This window comes from Lycium barbarum, chromosome 5 (genome assembly GCF_019175385.1).
Source record: "Lycium barbarum isolate Lr01 chromosome 5, ASM1917538v2, whole genome shotgun sequence".
NCBI lineage: Eukaryota > Viridiplantae > Streptophyta > Magnoliopsida > Solanales > Solanaceae > Lycium > Lycium barbarum.
The window spans coordinates 4339100-4362730 of record NC_083341.1 but is presented as its reverse complement, the minus strand read 5'-3'; the positions used below and the strand labels follow the sequence as shown (position 1 = coordinate 4362730).

The window sequence follows — 23631 nt, the reverse complement described above, 5'->3', positions numbered from 1 at the left end:
TAATAATAATATTAGTGGTCGCTACAGAATTTAGTAGAAAAGCAGACTTGGCACACATAGGCCGATAAGGCCATCACAGAACAAAATATCCCAAACATATGTACAGAACCCACACAGATGTATCCACAGACCTCTACAGAACATATCATAATCATAAGACGGGACAGGGCCCCGTCATACCCTGAACAAAGTACATATCCAGATAGCAGTGACAGACTGTACCAAACGATGGGCTCTGTAGAAGAGAGCGCCCCAAATAGCAGAAATAGGATCCTAAACGTGTGGATCAGCGAACCTGTCGTCAGTACCTGCGCGGCATGAAAACGCAGCCCCCGAAGAAAGGGGGTCAGTACGAAATATGTACTGAATATGTAAAGCGGAATCACAGAAGTCAAATCATAATGGTTACAGAAAATGAGTACAGAATCCAGAGTGTCAAATGCATATTTCCAAAACAGACAGAATGCGTACAGAAACATATGTCATATCATATCATATCCGGGCCCTGACACGGGACTCGGCAGACAGAATGTGGCCACCCTCCCGACGCTGGTGCCACTATACAGAGGAATCAGAAAAAGGGGCGTGGCCCCGTATCATATAATGTCATATCAAAATGGCCATACAGATCAGATCAGAATAGGCGGACATGGCACATCATACTCCACAGACCCATGTACGCGTATACCTGCCCCCTCACATCGGGACGCGGCGAACAATGCAGAGAATTTCGCTTGACAACATATCCTGGCCCGGGCTCAGTGTGGGAAACATTGGGACATCCACGAATGGAGTAGTAATAGAGACTAATGCAATTTAAAAATATAATAAATATTTTCAAAGACTCGATGAAGCGTATCAAAGACAAACAAATCCAATGGGGTCGGACGGAATCATAATAAATGTATTTCGGATATCATAATAAATTACAGAAGTATAACTTTCCCGAAGTCATTCCGAGTGTCAAAATAATTTATAATATTTAACAGAATATTTAGAATAATATTCGTTAAGCGATTAGTAGGGTAATTAAAACATTTCTTTAAAAAATCGCTTAAAAAGGAAGCTTTAACACATTAGGGGCAAAACCGTAAATAGCGGGCCCGCCTTGGGACAAACAAGGCGGCGGGCTCAAATTGTGCCCTCTAAGCATATAGTATCACCTAAAAAGGTTATACAAACATTCTATGATTTTCTGAATAATTTAGAGCAAAATTGCATAATTTCAGAAAAAGCGTATCAAAATGGTTCAATTCTACTGAAGGAAAAACTGAAATTTTGTCTTGCGGATTCCGAGGGCCAAGAGGTCCTTCGAGGCCCGGATCCGACCCTAACACACTAGGGGCATGCCAAGGGAAGAATTGGGGTTGCTTTACATACCTTTCGCGCTCCTTAAGCCTTTCCAAACTCACTTCCCGTTTCGTCGAAAAACTGCAATTGGTCAAGTTTACCAATTGTGAATTATTAATGCCATTATTTCAACTTTAAGCATATTTGGCTACCGAAATTTCGGCAGCACTTCCCCTATACATATGACACCCCGAGAATTCAACTCGGCTATAAATCATCAACAACAACCCAAACGACAACAACAATATCAACAATGAACATTAAAAACACAAATATCCTTCAACTAGTCATTTTTCTCACAAGTTGACATAATCTTCAATTCAACCCAACTTTCAACTAAGATCAATAATTTCATATTCAACAACCATCATGATCATCACCATATAGTTCTAGAAACATTTCATATCGTTTTCCTTAAGATATACACTCGATATACATGATATACAATCTTCCGCCAAAATCATAACTTATGCAAAACATCAAATCTTTGGCATACAACTTCATAACAAGTTTCCAACTTCCAAATTCATCAACCATAATCATAATTCACATCTTAACAACTTCATTTCCATAATATCACAAAATTATTCTAAAGTGACATAATCATCTACATTCCAACTTCAACCAAAATTCATTCAACTTTCATTCCCAATATAATTTCCATCATAACCACAACTAGAATGCAACATAAAATTCAACTCATATATGTATACAACATATATACACCCATGGCTACATATATATGTACATACCCACTTTGCAAACTTCCTTATTTCCATAATTTCTACTCATTTCCACATACCACAACATAAACAAACCTTCATAACATAAGAAAAAGGAATTGATTCTTACCTTTTTCTACAAACTTCTTCACTTGAACAAGTTGTCAACTTGAAGAAATAAGTGCTCCTTCTTCCAAAACAATTACACCAAGTTGTAGAGGACACTTAATTTAGTAGGAATTCAACAAGAAAATAATTTTAGAGGCAAGATTTTGAGGGGTGATTTTTCTATGGCCAAACCCGAAATGCCCTCTTTTTGTTCTTGTTTTTCTCTTGTTTTTCCTCCTATTCTTTCTCTTGAAAGTTCTATGGAATTTGGATGATTAAGTGGTCTTTTATTCATTGACCACATGACTTAATTCCATGGGCTTGGATCCTTTTTATGGACCATGGCCGAATGGCTCCTCACTTGGGCCTGAATTTTTTTTTCATTTTTTTGGGCCAACTCGGTTGGTCCCGAGTTGGGCCTAGCCCACTGACCTTTCGACCTTAAAACGTTCATATCTCCTTGTACCGACGTCACCTGGGAACCCACGACCTATGGATGGAAAGCTAATTCAATTATCTACAACTTCTATTTCAAGGTATTTTCGAAATTCCAAACTTACAATACAGTTTTTGCCCCCCAAAGTCAGGTCACCCGAAAACGTTTTCTTAAAAATATTCGTTTGGAGGGTTTCCACTTTGATTTGGTCCAAAGGTACTTCATGAGTTGTGTTTAACTTTACATATGTGATTCATATGACTTTTCAGATTTTCCAAAAAAAAATCTCGGTATGTGGGCCCCACCCCAGCAGATGCTCCGAGGTTCAAAAATACGGGATATAACAAGTAATGTGGCCAAGTAATATGAGACGAATGGAGTAATTCATTTATTAATTAATTCTTAAAGAACAAGTATAGTAATGTGGCCAAGTAATATGGGGCGAAAGGAGTACTTCATTTATTAATTTTTAAAGAACGTGAAAAGTCAAGTAATTTGCCTAAGTAAAAAAGAGAATAAATATTTAGTACTATAACATATGTGTACGTGGGATTTATTAATTATTAAAGAACGTGAAAAGTCAAAAGTGAATAAGTAAAAGTGCACCGAGGAAATAAATAAGTGCATACGTGTATACATGAGAAGAGAATAAATATTAAGTACTATAACATATGTCCACGTGAGATAAAAAAGTAGTTTGTTAAAGTGCATAAGTTATATAGCTTTTAGTATAAGCATTCATGGAGTGTACAATTTCTAAAGCTGTTGGTGTGATGCACGGGCTGAACGTGTTTATTTACTTTAGTTAACTAGACTTTAAGGTTTGTATTTTGTAAATAATTTTTAAAAAATTCTCATTGTCATGACAATGAAAGTTTTTGTCTTCGATGTGAAAAATAAAATTAGTATGAAGGTGAGGGAAAATTAATATTTTGATTCTAGATTTTTTCTTTTAAATTGTTTAATATGTTATATGTATACCGACAAATTAATATCTATCTCAATTAATTAACTGTTCAGATCCAAATATAAGAACCATTATGTTGTATATATTGAATTTTTTAAAAGCAAAGCTAATAAAATATTGTTATTAAATTAATCAAAAAAATTAGTTACATTATAATTTTTTATATTAACAATTATAGATAAAATGAATTGTTACAGAGAAATCAAAATTAGAAAGATATATATCGTAAATTACCAAATTTTAATTCTGAAATGAAAATATGAAATAATACATTTTTATAAATGTAAAGAAACAATAATCAGAGAATACAAAAAAGAGTGAGATAAGTAAAGTATTGACGAAGAGGGAAAATGAGGATAAAAGTAATTGTCCATGCTAACATATCAAGACAGAGAAAAAAAAATCTTCTTATTTTACCCTTCACATTCATTACTGATTTTACTTCATTTATCAATTCTTAAAGAACGTAATAAGAGGGAGAAGAGAGGCAGTACATTGATTTAGTTTAAACACTCAGCGTGTGATATGTGTTTACCTATTGCTCTTATCATCCTAACTAATCCTAATTAGGGGACGCTCGTATTTTCTGGAACAGTACATCCTCTAAGGGTCACATGAGTAAATATTTATCTGCATATTTACACTAAATTAACTCAATATATTAATTAAATAATTTAATACGTTGAAAATATGTACTATATTAATCAATACTTTTTTTATTCGTTTAATGTGATACAATTTGAATTTTGAGAGTCAAACAAGATTTTTTTTGACAGCTATCTATTTTTTTAAAAAAATTCTCAATTATTATAATTTATATTATATATATATATCTTTTCATAAAATTTAGAAATTGCGTATCCGAATTCATAGTCCATTCAAGAATTATGCGTATTTGTTTAATTGATGTTAAGTGTACAATTTATTGTCCACATGGAATTAAAAGTAGTTGATTGAAGTGTACAATTTATATAGCTCTTGATACAAGAATTTATTGCGTGTACCATTTGTAAAGCTTGTGGTACAAGCATTTTATGCTATTTTCGTCCACTCACCACACTTATACATAATAGATAGAAAAAAAAATATATAGAATAGAAAAATAGACATATATTTTTAGTAATGTAGCCAAGTAATATGGGACGAAGAGAGTATTTCATTTATTAATTCTTAAAGAATGTGTAAAGTTGATTATAGTAATATGAGACGAAGGGAGTACTTCATTTATTAATTCTTAAAGAACGTGAAAAGTTAAGTAAATAGGCCAAGTAATATGGGACGGAGGGAGCACTTTATTTATTAATTCTTAAAGACCGTGAAAAATCTAAATTAAATAAGTAAAAGTGCATGGAGAAAATAAATATGTGTCGGAAAATTAAAATTGAAGTGCATACATGTATACATGAGAAGAAAATAAATATTCAGCAAGAACGTGAAAAGTCAAAAGTGAACAATTAAAAGTGCACGGAGAAAATAAATGCGTGTCGAAGAATTAAAATTGAAGTGCATACGTCTATACACGAGAAGAGAATAACTATTCAGTACTATAACATATGTCTACGTGGGATTTATTAATTCCTAAAGAACGTGAAAAGTCAAAAGTGAATAAGTAAATGTGCACGAGGAAATAAATAAGTGCATACGCGTATACATAAAAAGAAAATAAATATTAAGTATTATGACACATGTCTATGTGAGATAAAAAAGTAGTTGGTTAAATAGTACAAGTTATATAGCTTTTAGTATAAGTGTACAATTTTTGAAACGGTTGGCCGTGAAAAGTTAAAAGTGAACAAGTAAATGTGCACGGGAAAATAAATAAGTGCATACGTGTATACATAAAAATAAAATAAATATTAAGTAATATGACATATTTCTATATAGGATAAAAAAATAGTTAGTTAAAGAGTACAAGTTATATAACTTTTAATATAAGAATTTATTAAGTGTATAATTTTTGAAGCGGTTGGTACAAGGAGAGACAGCCGTGTTCGTCCCTCCACCGCTCTTATATATAATAGAAATGAACAATCAAAAAGGATTTGTCAAATCAGACAGCTAATTAACTCGAGAGACCAAGCTAATTATATTATTTTCTTGGGATCAAATAAATTATGTTTCAATTGAATATCATCATAGACCACAGTTTTAATTAAATTATTAAATTCTTTATCCTTTTAAATTTGTTTTTGCTTATAATGTGGAATTATGCAGTGTATTAGAATAATAAAGATGTGCAAGGAGATGACACAACATGCAATGTTTCAAGAGTTTGTGATACAAAATATTAAAAATAATTGTCTCTAGAGTGATTGTTTAGTGATCAAGAGATTACAAATCGCGCAAAAAATATATATATCAAAGTTGTTTAATCAATTTTTTTTTATTAATAATGTTAAAAGGAAATAGATGGAATCAGTTTGACCAGAGAGGTGCTAAGTAATTAGGGAAATGCATCACGTGCTTAACATTAATTAAGTTGAACCTAATTATGTTCAACTTACTCCAACAACTACAAGAAAAAACTAGCAGAAGTAAAGGTGATGAACTAAGGAATGGATCTGCAAAAAGGTGTATAAGGAAACTATTATATAAGGGTTCGATGAAAACCGTGATTTGGAATTAACATAAATACATACTCCATTCGTTTTAATTTTTATATTTTATTTCCCTTTTTAGTTTAGTTACAAAATTATGGTATTTTTATATATTTAGTAAGTCTTTAATTATAACATTTGGTCCTATCCAAAAGGCATTTATCACATTACATATTTACGATTAGACATTCAAATGATATACATATTTATAGTTTAAGATGGCAAGATTTAAAAATTTACGTATTTAAATTGCTAGTCACATATTATTAAAAGCCTTACTATTTTATTGCCTTTATCCGTAAGATGAGGACTTAAAACTTAAATAAATATCAAACACCGATTTTTATTTTATTTTTACATTTCTCAAAGCAAGATCGAGCCCATAAATAGTAATAACACCAAAAATGATGCCAAAAATTTACTCTCAAATGTTATAAAATATATATTCACTTTCACACGATGCTTGACAACTCGAACACTCTAACAATTAATTTTAAAATAGTTAAAAGAACAAATAACAAAATGACGAGTAAAATAACATGGTAATATAGTCTAATAGACCCTAAAGTTTACAGCTAGATAAATTTTAGATAATGGTCTATTACGTAAAAATCCACAAACAATAATAAAATATTAGTACTTATTATTTTAAAAAAATACAAATATAATTTAGCTGGTGTGGGGTTAGTCAAGCTCATATATGAGCTGGATCCACGCTCACTGGAAAGACCCCACAATAATAATTTATTAAAAACAAGAAAAACAAAAGAAATATTTTAAAAATATCATAATATAAAATTGGTGTATTAAGGACCCGTTTGGCCAGGGCAATTTTTTCACTTTTTAAAGAAAATTATTTCACTTTGGTTGAAAATCAGCAATTAAGCATGAAAAATTCAAATAAACTTTAAGTTGTATTTAAAATTTAAAAACCAAATAAAACTTTCTTTTCATTTTCTATACATTATAATAATTAAATATTCTCTACAAAAACTATAACAAAACACGATTCCAATTGTAAAATTTCAAATAAAGTGAAAAATATTTAATTTTCACGGCCAAACACCTACTAATATTATTACAAGATAAATCAAAAAAAAAAAGTTTGACAACTCCAAGCACAAACACCCATGTTCTTCATTTCTTCCATCATACACAAAAACTACATATATACATATAAATTTTAATTTAATCCCCCTTGTTTCCTCTTTTTGTTCTTCTCTTAAAAAAAAAAAAAACAGAAAAAAACTTTATTTAAAATAAATAAAAATTCTCCTTGTCTCTCTCTTTACAATTTTCTTACTGATATGATTCCATATGGATGTACCAATTGAGATATGTACTAGTACTACTAACTTTTAAGATACTTTTGTTCCTGTTTGTTTAAGGGTATTTTTTTTTCCCACTTTTCATTACATATTTACATGTAAATTTGGTTGAAAAAAAAAATTGAAAGAAAATATGAATCTTGGTAGTGCTAGTTCTAGTGTTTCTTGGAAATCTAGTAATAATGATAGAGTTTCAGACCAACAGTTTCCAGCAGGTTTAAGAGTACTTGTTGTTGATGATGATCCTACTTGTCTTAGGATCTTGGAAAAGATGCTTGGGAATTGTCACTATGAAGGTAATTAAAATTTTCATTTTTGATGTTGCATACTATGTGTTTGCAGTTTTGTAAATCAAGAATGGTACTTAAAGTTTTGTTTTTTGAAGAGTTGACCTTTTGTTTGTGTTCATTAGTTGTTAAAGTTCAAGTCTTTGTTGTGCTTTTTCTTGTTTTATGTTTGAATTTGAACTTGTAGAGAAGACAGTGGATGTGTATTTTTACTTGTCTTAGGATCTTGGAAAAGATGCTTAGGAATTGTCACTATGAAGGTAATTAAAATTTTCATTTTTGATGTTATACACTATGTGTTTGCAGTTTTGTAAATCAAGAATGGTACTTAAAGTTTTGTTTTTTGAAGAGTTGACCTTTTGTTTGTGTTCATTAGTTGTTAAAGTTCAAGTCTTTGTTGTGCTTTTTCTTGTTTTATGTTTGAATTTGAACTTGTAGAGAAGACAGTGGATGTGTATTTTTACTTGTCTTAGGATCTTGGAAAAGATGCTTAGGAATTGTCACTATGAAGGTAATTAAAATTTTCATTTTTGATGTTATACACTATGTGTTTGCAGTTTTGTAAATCAAGAATGGTACTTAAAGTTTTGTTTTTTGAAGAGTTGACCTTTTGTTTGTGTTCATTAGTTGTTAAAGTTCAAGTCTTTGTTGTGTTTTTTGTTGTTTTATGTTCAATTTGAACTTGTAGAGAAGATGGTGGATGTGTATTTTTATTTGTCTTCGGATCTTGGAAAAGATGCTTTGGAATTGTCACTATGAAGGTAGTTAAATTTCATTTTTGATGTTATAAACTATGTATTTGTAAATTTGCAAATCAAGAATGGTACTTAAGGTTTTTCATTTTTGATGTTATAAACTATGTATTTGTAAATTTGCAAATCAGGAATGTTACTTAAAGTTTTGTTTTTTGAAGAGTTGACCTTTGTTTGTGTTCATTAGTTGTTAAAGTTCAAGTCTTTGTTGTGCTTTTTCTTGTTTTATGTTGAATTTGAACTTGTAGAGAATATAGTGGATGTGTATTTTTTACTTGTCTTAGGATCTTGGAAAAGATGCTTAGGAATTGTCACTATGAAGGTAGTTAAATTTCATTTTTGATGTTATAAACTATGTATTTGTAAATTTGCAAATCAAGAATGGAACTTAAGGTTTGGTTTTTTAAGAGTTGACCTTTTGTTTGTGTTCATTAGTTGTTAAAGTTCAAGTCTTTGTTGTGCTTTTTCTTGTTTTATGTTTGAATTTGAACTTGTAGAGAAGATGGTGGATGTGTATTTTTATTTGTCTTCGGATCTTGGAAAAAATGCTTAGGAATTGTCACTATGAAGGTAATTAAATTTCATTTTTGATGTTATGAACTATGTGTTTGCAATTTTGCAAATCAAGAATGGTACTTAAAGTTTGTTTATTTTAAGAGTTGACCTTTTGTTTGTGTTCATTAGTAGTTAGTAAAGTTCAAGCCTTTGTTGTTCTTTTTTGTTTTTTATTTGTGGGTTCTTTACTTAAGTTGAAGTTAAAAAATCTGCTGGATTAAGGATTTGAAAGAGAGGACAAACCAATGAAGAGTATTATTGATATAGATTTGATTTTCATGAGATATGGAAATGATAGATTGGAAATTCATGGTGAAAGATTTCTTTTTTGGATCTCCTATTGACCTTCTCTTGGTGCTCCTTAGTTTATTAAAGTTCAAGTCTTTGTTCTTCTTTTTGTATTTTTGTGTTGGATTTGAGTTTGTGGAATAGAGGATGTGTTCTTTACTTAAGTTGGAGTTCGAAAATCTGTTGGATTGAGGATTTGAAAGATAGGATAAACCAATAAAGAGTATAGTAATTAATAGTATAAGATTTGGATATGATAGGTTGACCTTCTCTTGGTGCTCATTAGTTTGATTAAAGTTGAAGTCTTTGTTCTTCTTTTTGTTTCTTTGTGTTGAATTTGAACTTGTAGAGAAGATAGTGGATGTGTGTTTTAACATAATTTAGTTGGTTGCTTTGGATTTAAAGGATAGGATAAACCAATAAAGAGTAGATTGTCATGAGATTTGGAAATGATAGGTTGGGAAATTCATGATGAAAAAAGATTTGTTGTTGGATCTCCTATTTACTTGTTTATCAAGGATCTTAAACTTCCCCAATTAACTTTTAGGGTCAACTGGGTCAAGTGAACTCTTTCATTTGATTATTCAGTGTGTCCCCTCATAATTTATTCCAATTTTGTGCTTCTTCCAGTCACCAAGTCTAATCGAGCAGAGATTGCATTATCAATGCTCCGGGAAAACAGAAATGGTTTCGACATCGTTATTAGTGATGTCCACATGCCAGACATGGATGGTTTCAAACTTCTCGAGCATGTTGGTTTGGAAATGGACCTGCCTGTTATAAGTGAGTATCTCGTTTGATTTCATAAAAACTATAGTATTTTTTTCAAGTTTTGGAACTGCTGATGCGGTACTAATTGATGGGATCTGATTTCTGATTTGTCATTGGCTAGTGATGTCTGCGGATGACACTAAAGATGTCGTTATGAAAGGGGTTACTCACGGTGCATGTGATTATTTGATCAAACCGGTGCGCATCGAGGCATTGAGGAACATTTGGCAGCATGTGATTCGTAAAAAGAAGCACGAGTTTCCTAAGGACAAAGATTTTGCTCAGTCAACAAGCGTAGAAGATAATGGAGATCGACAGCAGAAACCACCAGAAGATGTTGATTATTCATCTTCAGCTAACGAAGGGAACTGGAAAAGCTCAAAGAGAAGGAAAGAGGAGGAAGATGAAAACGAAGAAAGGGATGATTCATCCACATTAAAGAAGCCACGTGTGGTTTGGTCGGTCGAGCTTCATCAACAGTTTGTACAAGCTGTCAATCAACTTGGAATTGATAGTATGGACCATTTACTTCTCTTGGCTATTTGTTTGCCCTAATATTTCCATGTGGCTGTTTTTCCAAATTTCTATGTACTTAGGGTATTTCTGGTCCAGGGGAGTGTATGCATATTTAGGACCTTTAGAACTGAAAGAAGAGTTCTTCCCTGTCACTTGTGTCAGGGAAAATGGGTAGAAATATTTGGCGTTATACCTGGTAAAAAGAGTTCTTACCAACTGACTTAACCCTTGCCTAATTTACCCCTTATTATACTGCTTCTCCTTTGTTCTCGGTTTTTAGGGTTGGGATGGAGAAACCTCATTCAAGTAATACATACTAATCAATAGAGCTATGTATCCTACTTCCCAGGTGATTTAACTTTGTGCTTAGTAGACCTTGATATACCGATAACATGTCTTTTCCATCTTTTTTTTTGCGATTTTACCATGCAGAATATTTGTCCATTTCGCTCCTCTTCAGAAGGGTGCGAGGTTAAGTTGACACCATTACATTGTTAACATGCTAGCTTCCTTCATGTCCTTTTAGTTGCTCCTCTTTTACCCTTGCAGATACTAAGTAGGAAACTTTGAACAGATTACTCAATTGCAGTAAAGCACAAATATGTTTAAGTTAGTACTTGAATTGCATTTTAGATCAGTGCTCAACTGATTACTATTATTTCAAGAAGTTAGACTTTTTGTCTTATAACCGTGGTGTCCGGGCCAGCTTACTCACACTTCGACTAATTCCACGGGGTACTTGTACCTCGTACTAGCACGACTACCATGTTACTCTGTCCACCAATGCTTAGGCGGATGGGAAGAATCACCTTGCGTTCTTTTGTCTCTGCTAGATTTATACCCTAGTTTTATTGCAGTTTCTGTTTATTCTTAACCATCACTGATAAAATAAAATGTTCAAGGTTCTATAAATCCGGGATATGATAGGAAGATGTTTGACTTCTTAGTGATATTGCTAGTTGGTATCACAAGAATAGCGTTCACTTCTCTTCTCTCCAGTGTCCTTAATATTTCATATTCCTTTAAATTTTTGTGTGAGGTTTAGTTTAACATTTGCAACTTTTCTTCATCCAACATGCTTATTCTAACTGTAGTGCAGTGTCTTTTACCTAAGAATGTTTACGTGTATTCTAGATACTTACTAGTCTATTCTTCATTGCCAATTCTGTCTATGATTTCAGAGGCTGTTCCCAAGAAAATTCTTGAACTGATGAATGTTCCCGGGCTAACCAGAGAAAATGTTGCTAGTCACCTTCAGGTACTGAGCAACTTTATTTCTTCCCTTTTCAAGAATTCATGTTGTCGTGCACAATTAGTTTATTAGTGGAAGACTTCATGTTTGTTTTGCAACATTTAGTTGATAATATTTCGAGAAAATGAAAAAAGTGGTCCCTTATATTTGAGGGTAGGTTCAAAATAGTCCCTTTTTCGTCCTTTAATTATGAACTGACGGAGACTAAGAGTGTTAACTTTTGGCAAACTTAAAGGACCAGAACTGTTCAATGCATACTTAGGGACTATCTTAAACCTACTCTCAAACATGAGGGACTGTTTTTGTCATTTTCTCATAATATTTCTATAGTTTCTTAGTAAAGCACTTATTGGTGGTAATCATGTAAATGCAGAAATATCGGCTGTACCTCAGGAGGTTGAGCGGTGTATCACAGCATCAGAGTGGACTGAATAACTCGTTCATGGGACACTCCGAAGCGACATATGGGACGATGGCTTCTTTCAACGGGCTTGAGCTTCAGGCTTTAGCCACCGGTCAATTACCGGCGCAAAGTCTTGCTACCTTTCAGGCGGCTGCGCTCGGTCGGTCCGCGAAATCCGCCATATCTATGCCTCTAGTAGATCAAAGAAACCTTTTCAGCTTTGAAAATCCCAAGTTGAGATTTCCAGAGGGACAACAACAATTAAATAATAGCAATAAGCAAATTAACTTGCTTCATGGGATCCCAACGACCATGGAACCGAAGCAGCTAGCAGACTTGCACCAGTCCTCACAGTCCTTTGTGGCTATGAATATGCAAGGGAACCCCAGAATGCAACAAAATAACACTCTATTAATGCAGATGTCTCAGCAACAACCGTCTAGGGCTCAAATGCTAAACGAAACCAATAACGGTCAAGTTTCACGGCTGCCATTGTCCATGTCACAACCTTTGTCGTCAAATGGGATACGAAATAGCATTGTTGAAACCGTACGGGGCCCGGTATACAATCCAGTCTCGCAAGCATCTTCAGTGGTAGATTTCTCGCTGAATCAAAATGCAGAGTTGCAAAATAACGGTTTTCCTCTAGTGAGAAGTAATTCAGGGATGTCGACTTTGACATCTAAAAGATTGCTTCAAGAAGAGGTTAATTCTGATATTAAAGGATCTAGAGGATTCCCTGCGGGTTACGATATTTTTGAAGAATTGCATCAGCAAAAATCACAGGAATGGGGCTTACCAAATGTTGGATCAACCTTCGGTGCCTCTACTGATCATTCAAGTATACCAGGAACTCTAAACGTCTCTCCGTCCATGTTAGTTCAACAAGTTTCTTCCATGAAGAACGGACAAAATGGGAATTCTCTTCCTATTAGTAAAGTTTTCTGTAGCAGGGAAGAAAGTGGAAGTGTTAATTCTATAGGTGGACCGCAACTTAACCTACTTGCTAGTGGAAATTTGCTCACGGTTAAAGCTGAACAACTTCCTGATACGAGCTATCAAAGTACCTTTTTCCCGGAGCAATTTGGACAGGATGATCTCATGAGTGCCCTTCTAAAGCAGGTTAGTCCGTGGTTCTTATCCGTAGGGTAGCTTGCTTCAGTATCTTATAGCCTGTTTGGCCCAAGCTGTCAAAATCTGCTCATTTTGCAAGTGTTTTTTGTCAAAAATGCTTTTCGAAAAAGTACTTTTGGAGAGTAAGCAGTTTGTGTTCGGCAAATCAATTTTAAAATCAATTTTTTAAAATTAGAACAGTAATTTGTGCGTGACCAAGGTTCCAAAAGTGCTTCCGGGGAAAGACTATTTTTTCACCTTCTATAAAACGACTATTGCTACTATTTAGAAGCACTTATTTTTTTCCTAAAAGCTTGACTAAACACCTCAATTCTTTAAAACAAGTACTTTTTCTATTTAAAAAATGCACTTTTGGCTTCCCAGAAGCTTGGCCAAGCTATTAATTGTAGTGATGACATTTTTTCGCTAATTTCCATTTAATGAATTTCCGACAGCAAGAAAGTGTCGGACAAGTTGAAAGTGAGTTCAGCTTTGATGGATATTCACCACTGGACAACCTTCCTGTGTAAGACGTGAAAAGAGCGTAGTAGTTGTAGCTTACTCGGTGAACATATGATTTGGGGCCCCCTCAGTAGTGTACATAGTTGTCTTTACAGCTGAAAATTGACTTCTGTGAAGAAACACCGGTGGAGTTTCAGCTCGTCGGTTCAATTCTTGATGTTGGATTCTCGTCTGGCTGCTGATTCTTGATTCTTGTGGAATTAGATGGCAAGTATGAAGGGTAATTTGTGTATGATACTTTTGCATGGTATAGGCAAAGGCGTACATGCAAAGTTTTGACTTTCTATATAGCTAGGTGATTATAGGACAATTGCACATCCTTAAAAGTAATTTTGTGGAGGTGTTTTTCGGTTTGTGGGATGCAACGCTTTGGCGTAGGGATTCTCTTAAACAGTCGAGTTATTTACTTGCTGCAATAACACGATTTAATTTTCCATATTTCACTTTCAGGAATTGATCTTGCAAGTCTCTGAGATTCTTTTAGTTGCTCATTTTAGCTGTTACTTTTTTTGTTTCCTTTCATGCTTTTTTCTTTATATGAGTAGGTGATGTGAAAATAGAGATGTTATTCTATTTGCTAGCCACATATTCTTTCCAAAGCTTAGATTTTGACCTTGATTAAGCTAATAAAACTAAGTGTGTTTTGATCTATTTACTAGTATGTTTTATGTCTGTTTCCGTGGTGTTTCACCTTGGATATAATTTTACAATATTGGAAAACAAGGCAATTGCCATGTAATAACTTTTCGTACAATTATGGTTGTCTTTGATCTATTTACTACTACTATATGTCTTATTATGTCTGAAGTGGTGATCTCGTCTCCCTTATTCAGGGAGAGGAAGCTTAATGATCACCATGAACGCTAACTGAAAACAGTTGGGGAATAAGTACCTATCCCTTATGGAAATCGAACCCTCATCTTCGACATGAAAAGACAATGACCTAACCATTGGATGAAAGGGACCAAAAAACCATTTTTCATATACCTTGATTCTTTGTTTCTATACACAATTCAAAATTTTATTTGTGAACATATTGGTAATTTCCGATGTAATTTCAGCAAGTGATCCCCTTCCCGAAGCTTTTTAGTTTGTTACATATAAAGGTCTGCATACACTCTACTCTTCCTAGGCCCAATTTGTGAGATTACATTGGATATGTTGTTGTAGTAGTATAAAGGTTGTTGACATGTAATGACCATTAGAAAATAATTCATCAATGAAGTGATCAACTGATCATCAAACATTAGAAAACAATTTCATTAATGAACTCAAATGAAAACATAGAGCTTCCAACTTGGATAAGCTCCTGATTATTCTACCCACACACTCAACCAACACACAATGTACTACTTTTACTGTCAAAAGTACAACAGTTTTCTCCTTTCCTTTCTTTTTCCATTTTCATTTCTCTCTGAGCATAAACAGAGCCACAAGAAAGAGCCATCAACAAGAATGCTGCCTGTTCTACTTCTCCCAGTTTCCTCTTTTGAGTAGAACTTGATCTTGGTTTCTGCAAAACTTTTTCCTCTTTACCAAAAGGTAATAATTTCTTTTTCAATGAAGAAGAAACTATGTTCTTCACAAAATTACTGCTTCTACTATCTCCACTGCTGCTGCTACTACTGTTACAACTTTTATTTCCAAATGACACTGATTTCTTTGGTTTCTTGTCTTCTTTTTTCAACCCCAGAAGCCCTCTTCTGTTTTTACTGCTTTTGATCCCACATGCATTACATAGTGACTGCATTCAAAATGATCATATCATCAAATTTGAGTACAAATAAGAAAAATCACTACTACTCAAATAAGAAACTTTTCATTCTATTAGTAAACTATTACTCTTCAAGTTTACATGACACATTTCCACAATAATCTGTTCCAAGCAATATAATGACACCTTTATAAATCTGACACGCATTTTACTTTTTAATAGCATGTATGAAGTCACAAATTTCTAGGGACATTTTAAAATATGCCAACAATCTTTCTTTCTTATACTAGGTACCAAATCAGACAATTGTCGTACAAAATGAAAAGAATGAGTACTATATACAATCAAAAAATAATTCCTTTGACTAAACTTGTAATGCAATTTTTAAGATATCTTGAATGCTATTTCAAAAAAAATCATAATTATGACTTGCAATTTTTTTTTAGAGATCTTACACAAATTGCAGGTCAGATTCATGATTTGCTTTTCCTAAGTCATATTACATACAACATTTGTCAGCTAATTTTAGTTTAAACAATTGGGTGAGCGGCTATTCAGGTTAATACTTCTCTTTAAACTGTGTTGTTAGAGCCAATTTGAACCAACACCTACTATTCCACTACACAAGAACTTTATAACTTATTCTTCTTTTGTAAAAATAAGATCAATGTCAAATTGAAATCATTAAGGGCAGCCCGGTGCACTAAGCTTCCGCTATGTGCAGGATCCGGGGAAGAGTCGGACCACAAGAGTCTATTATACGTTTCTGCAAGGGTTGTTTTCACGGCTTGAACCTGTGACCTCCTGATCACATGACAGCAACTTTACCAGTTACGCCAAGGCTACCCTTCGTCAAATTGAAATCATTAAAAAAAAAAAATTGATCATTTATTTTGAAAGTAAGCAAGTAGTAACCTTGGGACCAGCAGGTCCACCTCTCCAAAGAGGTGTTTTTGTGGTTCCACAATCAACACAAGTCTTTACATTACTCTGACTTGTTTCAGGTGAAGTTGTTTCACTACTCATTTCTTCAGATCCTAAACCCTGTTACATGAAAAACAATTCAAATCAACAACAACATACCCAGTGTATTATCAAAAGTGAAGTCTGGAGAGAGTAGGATGTACGCAGGGGCGGATCTACTTGGGGGCCAGGGTGTTCAGAACGCCCTTGGCAAAAATTTACAGTATATATGTAGGGTAAATTTTCTGTGTTTATGTGCATATACTAACTTTTGAACACCTCGACAAAAAATTATAATATATATTTAACTTCTTTATTCTGAAGACCCTGAATGAAAATCCTGAATCCGCCACTGAATGTACGCAAATCTTACCAGAGGCAGATCCAGAATTTAAACTCTAAGGGGTGGGGGGTTCAGTTTTAAGATTACTAGCATTATGGATTCATGTCTACTATTTATTATAATTTTAGTAAACATATAGAAAACCATCAATAATAAGAAGATCTAAGAATAATCCCTACTAAATGATCGCAATTGAGTTAACTTTACAGCCAATTAAGCAAGACCCATCAAAGGAAACAGCTAAAAAGATTCAAAATAAGCTGAATCAAACTTAAATTTGACCCCAAGTAATTAAAAAAACAAAAAAAAACTAGTGAACACTTACTTTATCACTTAGATCCACCATTTTGCGATCACCCAATCAGAAGATCTGAGAAAAAATCCCAAATGAATGATTAGAATTGAGTAGACTTCACCAAAACTTGATTATTGAACTTGATCGAGTACAAAGAAGAGCAATTTTACCCTCACAAGTCTACTACTATAATTAAACAAATAACAGAATGATTTTATTGAAGAAAACAGTGAAAGTGAGCGGCGATAAGCGGGAAAAAAAAAAGAAACGGCGATATATAAGTATACGAAAACCCTAGGTGCGCGGGAGTGTGAAAAGACGAAAGTATCCTTGCTTTTGAGAATTTTTTTTACCCGCCAAATGAGTTGAGCTATAACAGAAAATGGCGCCATTCTAAGCCAATAATAAAATTACAATTACAAAAACAAAATGGCGCCATTACAATTTGGTTTTTGTATTTTTGGGAATTGAGACAAATTCATTTTTGCCATTTGCCGCTTTACTTCAAAACTAGGGGTTTCAAACTAATTAATCATTTTTCCTTGCAACTTTTTTTTTTTTTTTGGTAAATCAAGATACGTAATTAACATTAACACTAACGAAAACTATTACAGAAACTAAGGAGGGAGAGCGAATCCCAAGCATGTTCTGGGCTTGCCCCATTTAATGTATTTGCATTACAAACTGGCACATAACGTTCAAAAATAGTTCCTAACATGTCTGCTCAAAACACCTTACTAACAAACGTAGGGGGATCTACTAAAACATTAACGTTTCAAAAAAGTTTTTTCTTAGCTCCCTCCTTTGCTAGTAGATCATCGACCTTGTTTTGCTCTCGATAGGTGTGCTCTACCTCAGGGGTTCCCAGCATATCCATCAACAATCTGTGAATCGAAATTTATTTTCAGAGGTAGGAGCTTGTGTTGCTAAGCTAGTTTGAGACCCTGCAATATGGCTGTTAATTCAGATAAATTGTTAGCAACTTTTTCAAACAATTCGCTACAAATGAATTTCATGTCATTAAAAAAGGGATTTCTGCACGGTAGCCGGAGTAAGAAAGATTCAAGGAGCGCAAGGGGATCATAACCTCCTTACTCCTTAGTCTTTACCTCTACACAACTTAATATCATCTATTGTAGAGGCATATTCATGATTTAAATTCTATAAGTTCAATCTTTTAAATTCTTAGTTTGAACCAATTATATTTTAAAAGTTATGAGTTCATGTCTACTGTTTATTACAATTTTAATAATTTTTACACATAAATAAATGTTCCGAGTCGAAAGTTAGGGGTTCACCCCAATCTATCATGCTGCATCCGCCATTTATATAGTGGTGTTGACCTATTACATATATATGTGTTTAGTTTTTAGAAATAATATAATTACTCTAGTAGTTTTATATTTTTATATAACAACAATAACTATGTTTTAGTTTCAAACAAGTGAATCATAGTACTCCATTTTAATTTCATATCACGCCAATATTATGCAAATATAAATAAAGGTAATAGAATTTCTCTACATTGCAAATATAAATCTTTTGCTTTTACTGTGCCTTAGCTTTTACTAAGTCTGCCTGGATTCCCAAAGATTATACTTTGAAATAACTTCAAGTAGGAGCGCATCTTGTGTTTCAAAGATGAATTACCTAATAGTCTTTCATTCATGTGATTGGTTCTACTTTCATTTCCTCCTTCCTCACACATGAGCACATCTTGGTTTCAAAAATGAATTGTAGATCATGAGTCAGTTCGATCAACCCACTTATTAGTAACTTTTTAAAAAGAATTAACCTAAATATTCGTTCACCCAACTGCTTAAATTAAAATAGTAGGTGAATGTACTATATATATAATGCATATATCATATGTGTATAACTCTATATATTCAGATCTATATGTACTGGCTAAAAAAGTAAACAATGACCAGCTGTTTGTGTCAAACTATTTGTTAAGGCCTTATCCTAGATCTATCTAGTTGACCGAGGAATAAACGACTATAAAACATGATAAAAAAATAATCTTTCATTAATTATTACTCAGAATTAAATAGTTCCACATAGTGTACAAGACCAGGAAAAAGGAAAAAACAAAATATGTTTAATTAAGAAAATTGTATAGAAATTAAAACAAATGAATAGTGTTCACAAACGGTAGTGGCAGGAATAAATAAGAAAGAACAATGTTTCAAAAAGAACGACAGAAAACAAAATTATACAGGACAAACAATAACTATAAGGTTTTTTCTCTTGTGATGATACTAAAAAGAGACAAAAAAAAAGGAAATTACTTAACAATTCAATTTGTTACCCGAAAGGACGACAAAATATTTACCTAATAGTCTTTCATCCATGTGATTAGTTCTACTTTCATTTCCTCCTTCCTCACACAGGAGCACATCTTGGTTTCAAAAATGAATTGTAGATCATGAGTCAGTTCAATCAACCCACTTATTGGTAACTTTTTAAGAAGAATTAACTTAAATATTCGTTCACCCAACTACTTAAATTAAAATAGTTGGTGAATGTACACTATATATATAATGTGTGTGTAACTCTATATAATCAGATTTATATGTACTGGCTAAAAAAGTAAACAATGAATCCGACCAGCTGTTTGTGTAAAATTATTTGTTAAGGCCTTATCCGACATCTATCTAGTTGACCGAGGAATAAACGACTGTAAAAAATGATAAAAAAAAAAAATCTTTCATTTAATCTTAATTTGATGTATATGTTATGATGCCTTCATATGAAAAAGGACTAAAATAATTTTGAAAAGTAGTTGTGTGTTTGAATTTAGTTTTGAATTGTGTTTGGCTCAAAATATTTTTTAACACCAAATAATTGATCAAATTTCTTGGTATACGAGATCGCTCAAATCAAATCCTATGAATTGAATATACGAGATTCAAAAATTGTCATATTTAAACACCTCGTGAGAAAGCATCTTTTGTTTTTTACAACATAATTTTCATCCTCTCTTTTTGTTTTCCTTCTACCTCTTGTCTCTTCTGCTCAACACACTTTTAATCGTTATCTCACACACAAAAGCTCATGTATATATGTGAGAGGACCGAGGGCCGAATCTATCATATAAGTTATAGGTTCGCGTAAACTCAGCAGCTTTTGTTTAGATCTTATTATGCATTAAGAAATTTGCTAATTATATATAAATATTTGATCTTAAAATTAATTATTACAATTGTGTAAACTAACTTGAGGTTATTATAAACTAAAAATTTTGAATCCACGCGTGAGACACAATCACTCAGAATTAAATAGTTGCACATAGTGTACAAGACCAGGAAAAAGGAAAAAACAAGGTATGTTTAATTAATAAAATATACAAATTAAAACAAATGAATAATGTTCACAAACGGTAGTGGCAAAAATAAATACGAAGGAAACAACATTTTGAAAAGAACGACAGAAAACAAAATTATACTGGACAAACAATAACTATAAGGTTCTTTCTCTTGTGATGATACTGAAAAGAGACAAAAAAAAAAGGAAATTACTTAACAATCCAATTTGTTACCCTAAAGGACGACAAAATATTTACCTAATAGTCTTTCATCCATGTGATTGGTTCTACTTTCATTTCCTCCTTCCTCACGCAGGAGCACATCTTGGTTTCAAAAATGAATTGTAGATCATGAGTCAGTTCGATCAACCCACTTATTGGCAACTTTTTAAGAAGAATTAACCTAAATATTCGTTCACCCAACTACTTAAATTAAAATAGCTGGTGAATGTACAATATATATATATATTCAGATCTATATGTACCGGCTAAAAAAGTAAACAATGAATCTGACTAGCTGTTTGTGTAAAATTACTTGTTAATGCCTTATCCTAGATCTATCTAGTTGACCGAGGAATAAATGACAATAAAAAATGATAAAAAAAAAATAATCTATCATTTAATCTTAATTTGATGTATATGTTATGATGGCTTCAAATGAAGGAGGACTAAAATAATTTTGAGAAGTAGTTGTGTGTTTGAATTTAGTTTTGAATTGTGTTTTGCTCAAAATATTTTTTAACGCCAAATAATTGATCAAATTTCTTGGTATACGAGATCGCTTAAATCAGATCCTATGAATTGAATATACGAGATTCAAATAGTGTCATATTTAAACACCTCGTGAGAAAGCATCTTTTGTTTTTTACAACATAATTTTCATCCTCTATTTAACTTTTTGTTTTCCTTTTACCTTTTGTCTCTTCTGCTCAGCACACTTTTAATTGTTCTCTCTCACACAGAAACACATGTATATATGTGAGAGGACCGAGGGACGAATCTATCATATAAGTTATAGGTTCGCGTAAACTCAACAGCTTTTGTTTAGATCTTATTATGCATTAAGAACTTTGCTAAATATATATAAATATTTGATCTTAAAATTAATTATTACGATTGTGTAAACTAACTTGAGGTTATTTTAAACTAAAAATTCTGAATCCACGCGCGAGACGCAATCACTCAAAATTGTTAATGCCTTATCCTAGATCTATCTAGTTGACCGAGGAATAAATGACAATAAAAAATGATAAAAAAAAAATCTTTCATTTAATCTTAATTTGATATATATGTTATGATGCCTTCAAATGAAGGAGGACTAAAATAATTTTGAGAAGTAGTTGTGTGTTTGAATATAGTTTTGAATTGTGTTTTGCTCAAAATATTTTTTAACACCAAATAATTGATCAAATTTCTTGGTATACGAGATCGCTCAAATCAGATCCTATGAATTGAATATACGAGATTCAAATAGTGTCATATTTAAACACCTCGTGAGAAAGCATATTTTGTTTTTTACAACATAATTTTCATCCTCTCTTCAACTTTTTGTTTTCCTTTTACCTTTTGTCTTTTCTGCTCAGCACACTTTTAATTGTTCTCTCTCACACAGAAACACATGTATATATGTGAGAGGACCGAGGGACGAATCTATCATATAAGTTATAGGTTCGCGTAAACTCAACAGCTTTTGTTTAGATCTTATTATGCATTAAGAACTTTGCTAAATATATATAAATATTTGATCTTAAAATTAATTATTACGATTGTGTAAACTAACTTGAGGTTATTTTAAACTAAAAATTCTGAATCCACGCGCGAGACGCAATCACTCAGAATCAAATAGTTGCACATTGTGTACAAGACCAGGAAAAAGGAAAAAACAAAGTATGTTTAATTAACAAAATTGTATAGAAATTAAAACAAATGAATAATGTTCACAAACGGTAGTGGCAGAAATAAATATGAAGGAACAACGTTTCGGAAAGAACGACAGAAAACAAAACTATACTAGACGAACAATAACTATAAGGTTCTTTCTCTTGTGATGATACTAAAAAGAGACAAAAAAAGGAAATTACTTAACAATTCAATTTGTTACCCGAAAGGACGACAAAATATTTACCTAATAGTCTTTAATCCATGTGATTGGTTCTACTTTCATTTCCTCCTTCCTTACACAGGAGCACATCTTGGTTTCAAAACTAAATTGTAGATCACGAGTCAGTTCGATCAACCCACTTATTGGTAACTTTTTAAGAAGAATTAACCTAAATATTCGTTCACCCAACTGCTTAAATTAAACTAGCCGGTGAACGTACAATATATATATATATATATATAATGCATATATTATATGTGCATAGCTCTATATATTCAGATCTATATGTACTGGCTAACAAAGTAAACAATGAATCCGACTAGCTGTTTGTGTAAAATTATTTGTTAAGGCCTTATCCTACATCTATCTAGTTGACCGAGGAATAAACGACTGTAAAAAATGATAAAAAATAAAATCTTTCATTTAATCTTAATTTGATGTATATGTTATGATGCCTTCATATGAAAAAGGACTAAAATAATTTTGAGAAGTAGTTGTGTGTTTGAATTTAGTTTTGAATTGTGTTTGGCTCAAAATATTTTTTAACACCAAATAATTGATCAAATTTCTTGGTATACGAGATCGCTCAAATCAAATCCTATGAATTGAATATACGAGATTCAAAAATTGTCATATTTAAACACCTCGTGAGAAAGCATCTTTTGTTTTTTACAACATAATTTTCATCCTCTCTTTTTGTTTTCCTTCTACCTCTTGTCTCTTCTGCTCAACACACTTTTAATCGTTATCTCACACACAAAAGCTCATGTATATATGTGAGAGGACCGAGGGCCGAATCTATCATATAAGTTATAGGTTCGCGTAAACTCAGCAGCTTTTGTTTAGATCTTATTATGCATTAAGAAATTTGCTAATTATATATAAATATTTGATCGTAAAGTTAATTATTATGATGTGTAAACTAACTTAAGGTTATTTTA

At 32.6% G+C, this 23631-nt stretch overlaps 2 protein-coding genes across 3 annotated transcripts; one reads left to right on the top strand and one right to left on the bottom strand.

Annotated features, from left to right (window-relative positions):
• Window positions 1-7365: 7365 nt before the first annotated feature.
• LOC132640212 (two-component response regulator ARR2-like) lies at window positions 7366-14416 on the top strand. 2 transcript variants are annotated; one of them, XM_060356711.1, is made up of 6 exons: window positions 7366-7804; window positions 10021-10173; window positions 10283-10675; window positions 11859-11935; window positions 12303-13454; window positions 13901-14416. In XM_060356711.1, exons 1-6 carry the CDS (start codon window positions 7642-7644, stop codon window positions 13973-13975), a joined length of 2013 nt encoding a protein of 670 aa, XP_060212694.1. In that variant the 5' UTR covers window positions 7366-7641; the 3' UTR covers window positions 13976-14416. The 2 variants fall into 2 exon arrangements, with proteins under 2 accessions (XP_060212694.1, XP_060212695.1); XM_060356712.1 differs by lacking the exon at window positions 7366-7804 and adding an exon at window positions 8973-9117.
• Window positions 14417-15200: 784 nt separating this feature from the next.
• Window positions 15201-17556, bottom strand: LOC132640211 (GATA transcription factor 16-like). The gene is made up of 4 exons (XM_060356710.1): window positions 17453-17556; window positions 17313-17357; window positions 16597-16725; window positions 15201-15711 (listed from the first exon to the last, which is right to left on the bottom strand). The coding sequence occupies exons 2-4, from the start codon at window positions 17331-17333 to the stop codon at window positions 15298-15300; spliced, it is 564 nt and encodes a 187-aa protein (XP_060212693.1). The 5' UTR covers window positions 17334-17357; window positions 17453-17556; the 3' UTR covers window positions 15201-15297.
• Window positions 17557-23631: the final 6075 nt, after the last annotated feature.

What these genes read in the sequence shown, in the direction of transcription:
- LOC132640212 (XM_060356711.1), top strand. Translation starts at nt 7,642, where the DNA reads ATGAATCTTGGTAGTGCTAGTTCTAGTGTTTCTTGGAAATCTAGTAAT. An exon ending in TGGGAATTGTCACTATGAAG is followed by an intron (nt 7,805 to 10,020) that starts GTAATTAAAATT and finishes TGCTTCTTCCAG; the next exon opens with TCACCAAGTCTAATCGAGCA. An exon ending in ATGTTGCTAGTCACCTTCAG is followed by an intron (nt 11,936 to 12,302) that starts GTACTGAGCAAC and finishes ATGTAAATGCAG; the next exon opens with AAATATCGGCTGTACCTCAG.
- LOC132640211 (XM_060356710.1), bottom strand. Translation starts at nt 17,333, where the DNA reads ATGGTGGATCTAAGTGATAAA. An exon ending in TGGTGGATCTAAGTGATAAA is followed by an intron (nt 16,726 to 17,312) that starts GTAAGTGTTCAC and finishes TTCATGTAACAG; the next exon opens with GGTTTAGGATCTGAAGAAAT. An exon ending in GTGGACCTGCTGGTCCCAAG is followed by an intron (nt 15,712 to 16,596) that starts GTTACTACTTGC and finishes TTTTGAATGCAG; the next exon opens with TCACTATGTAATGCATGTGG.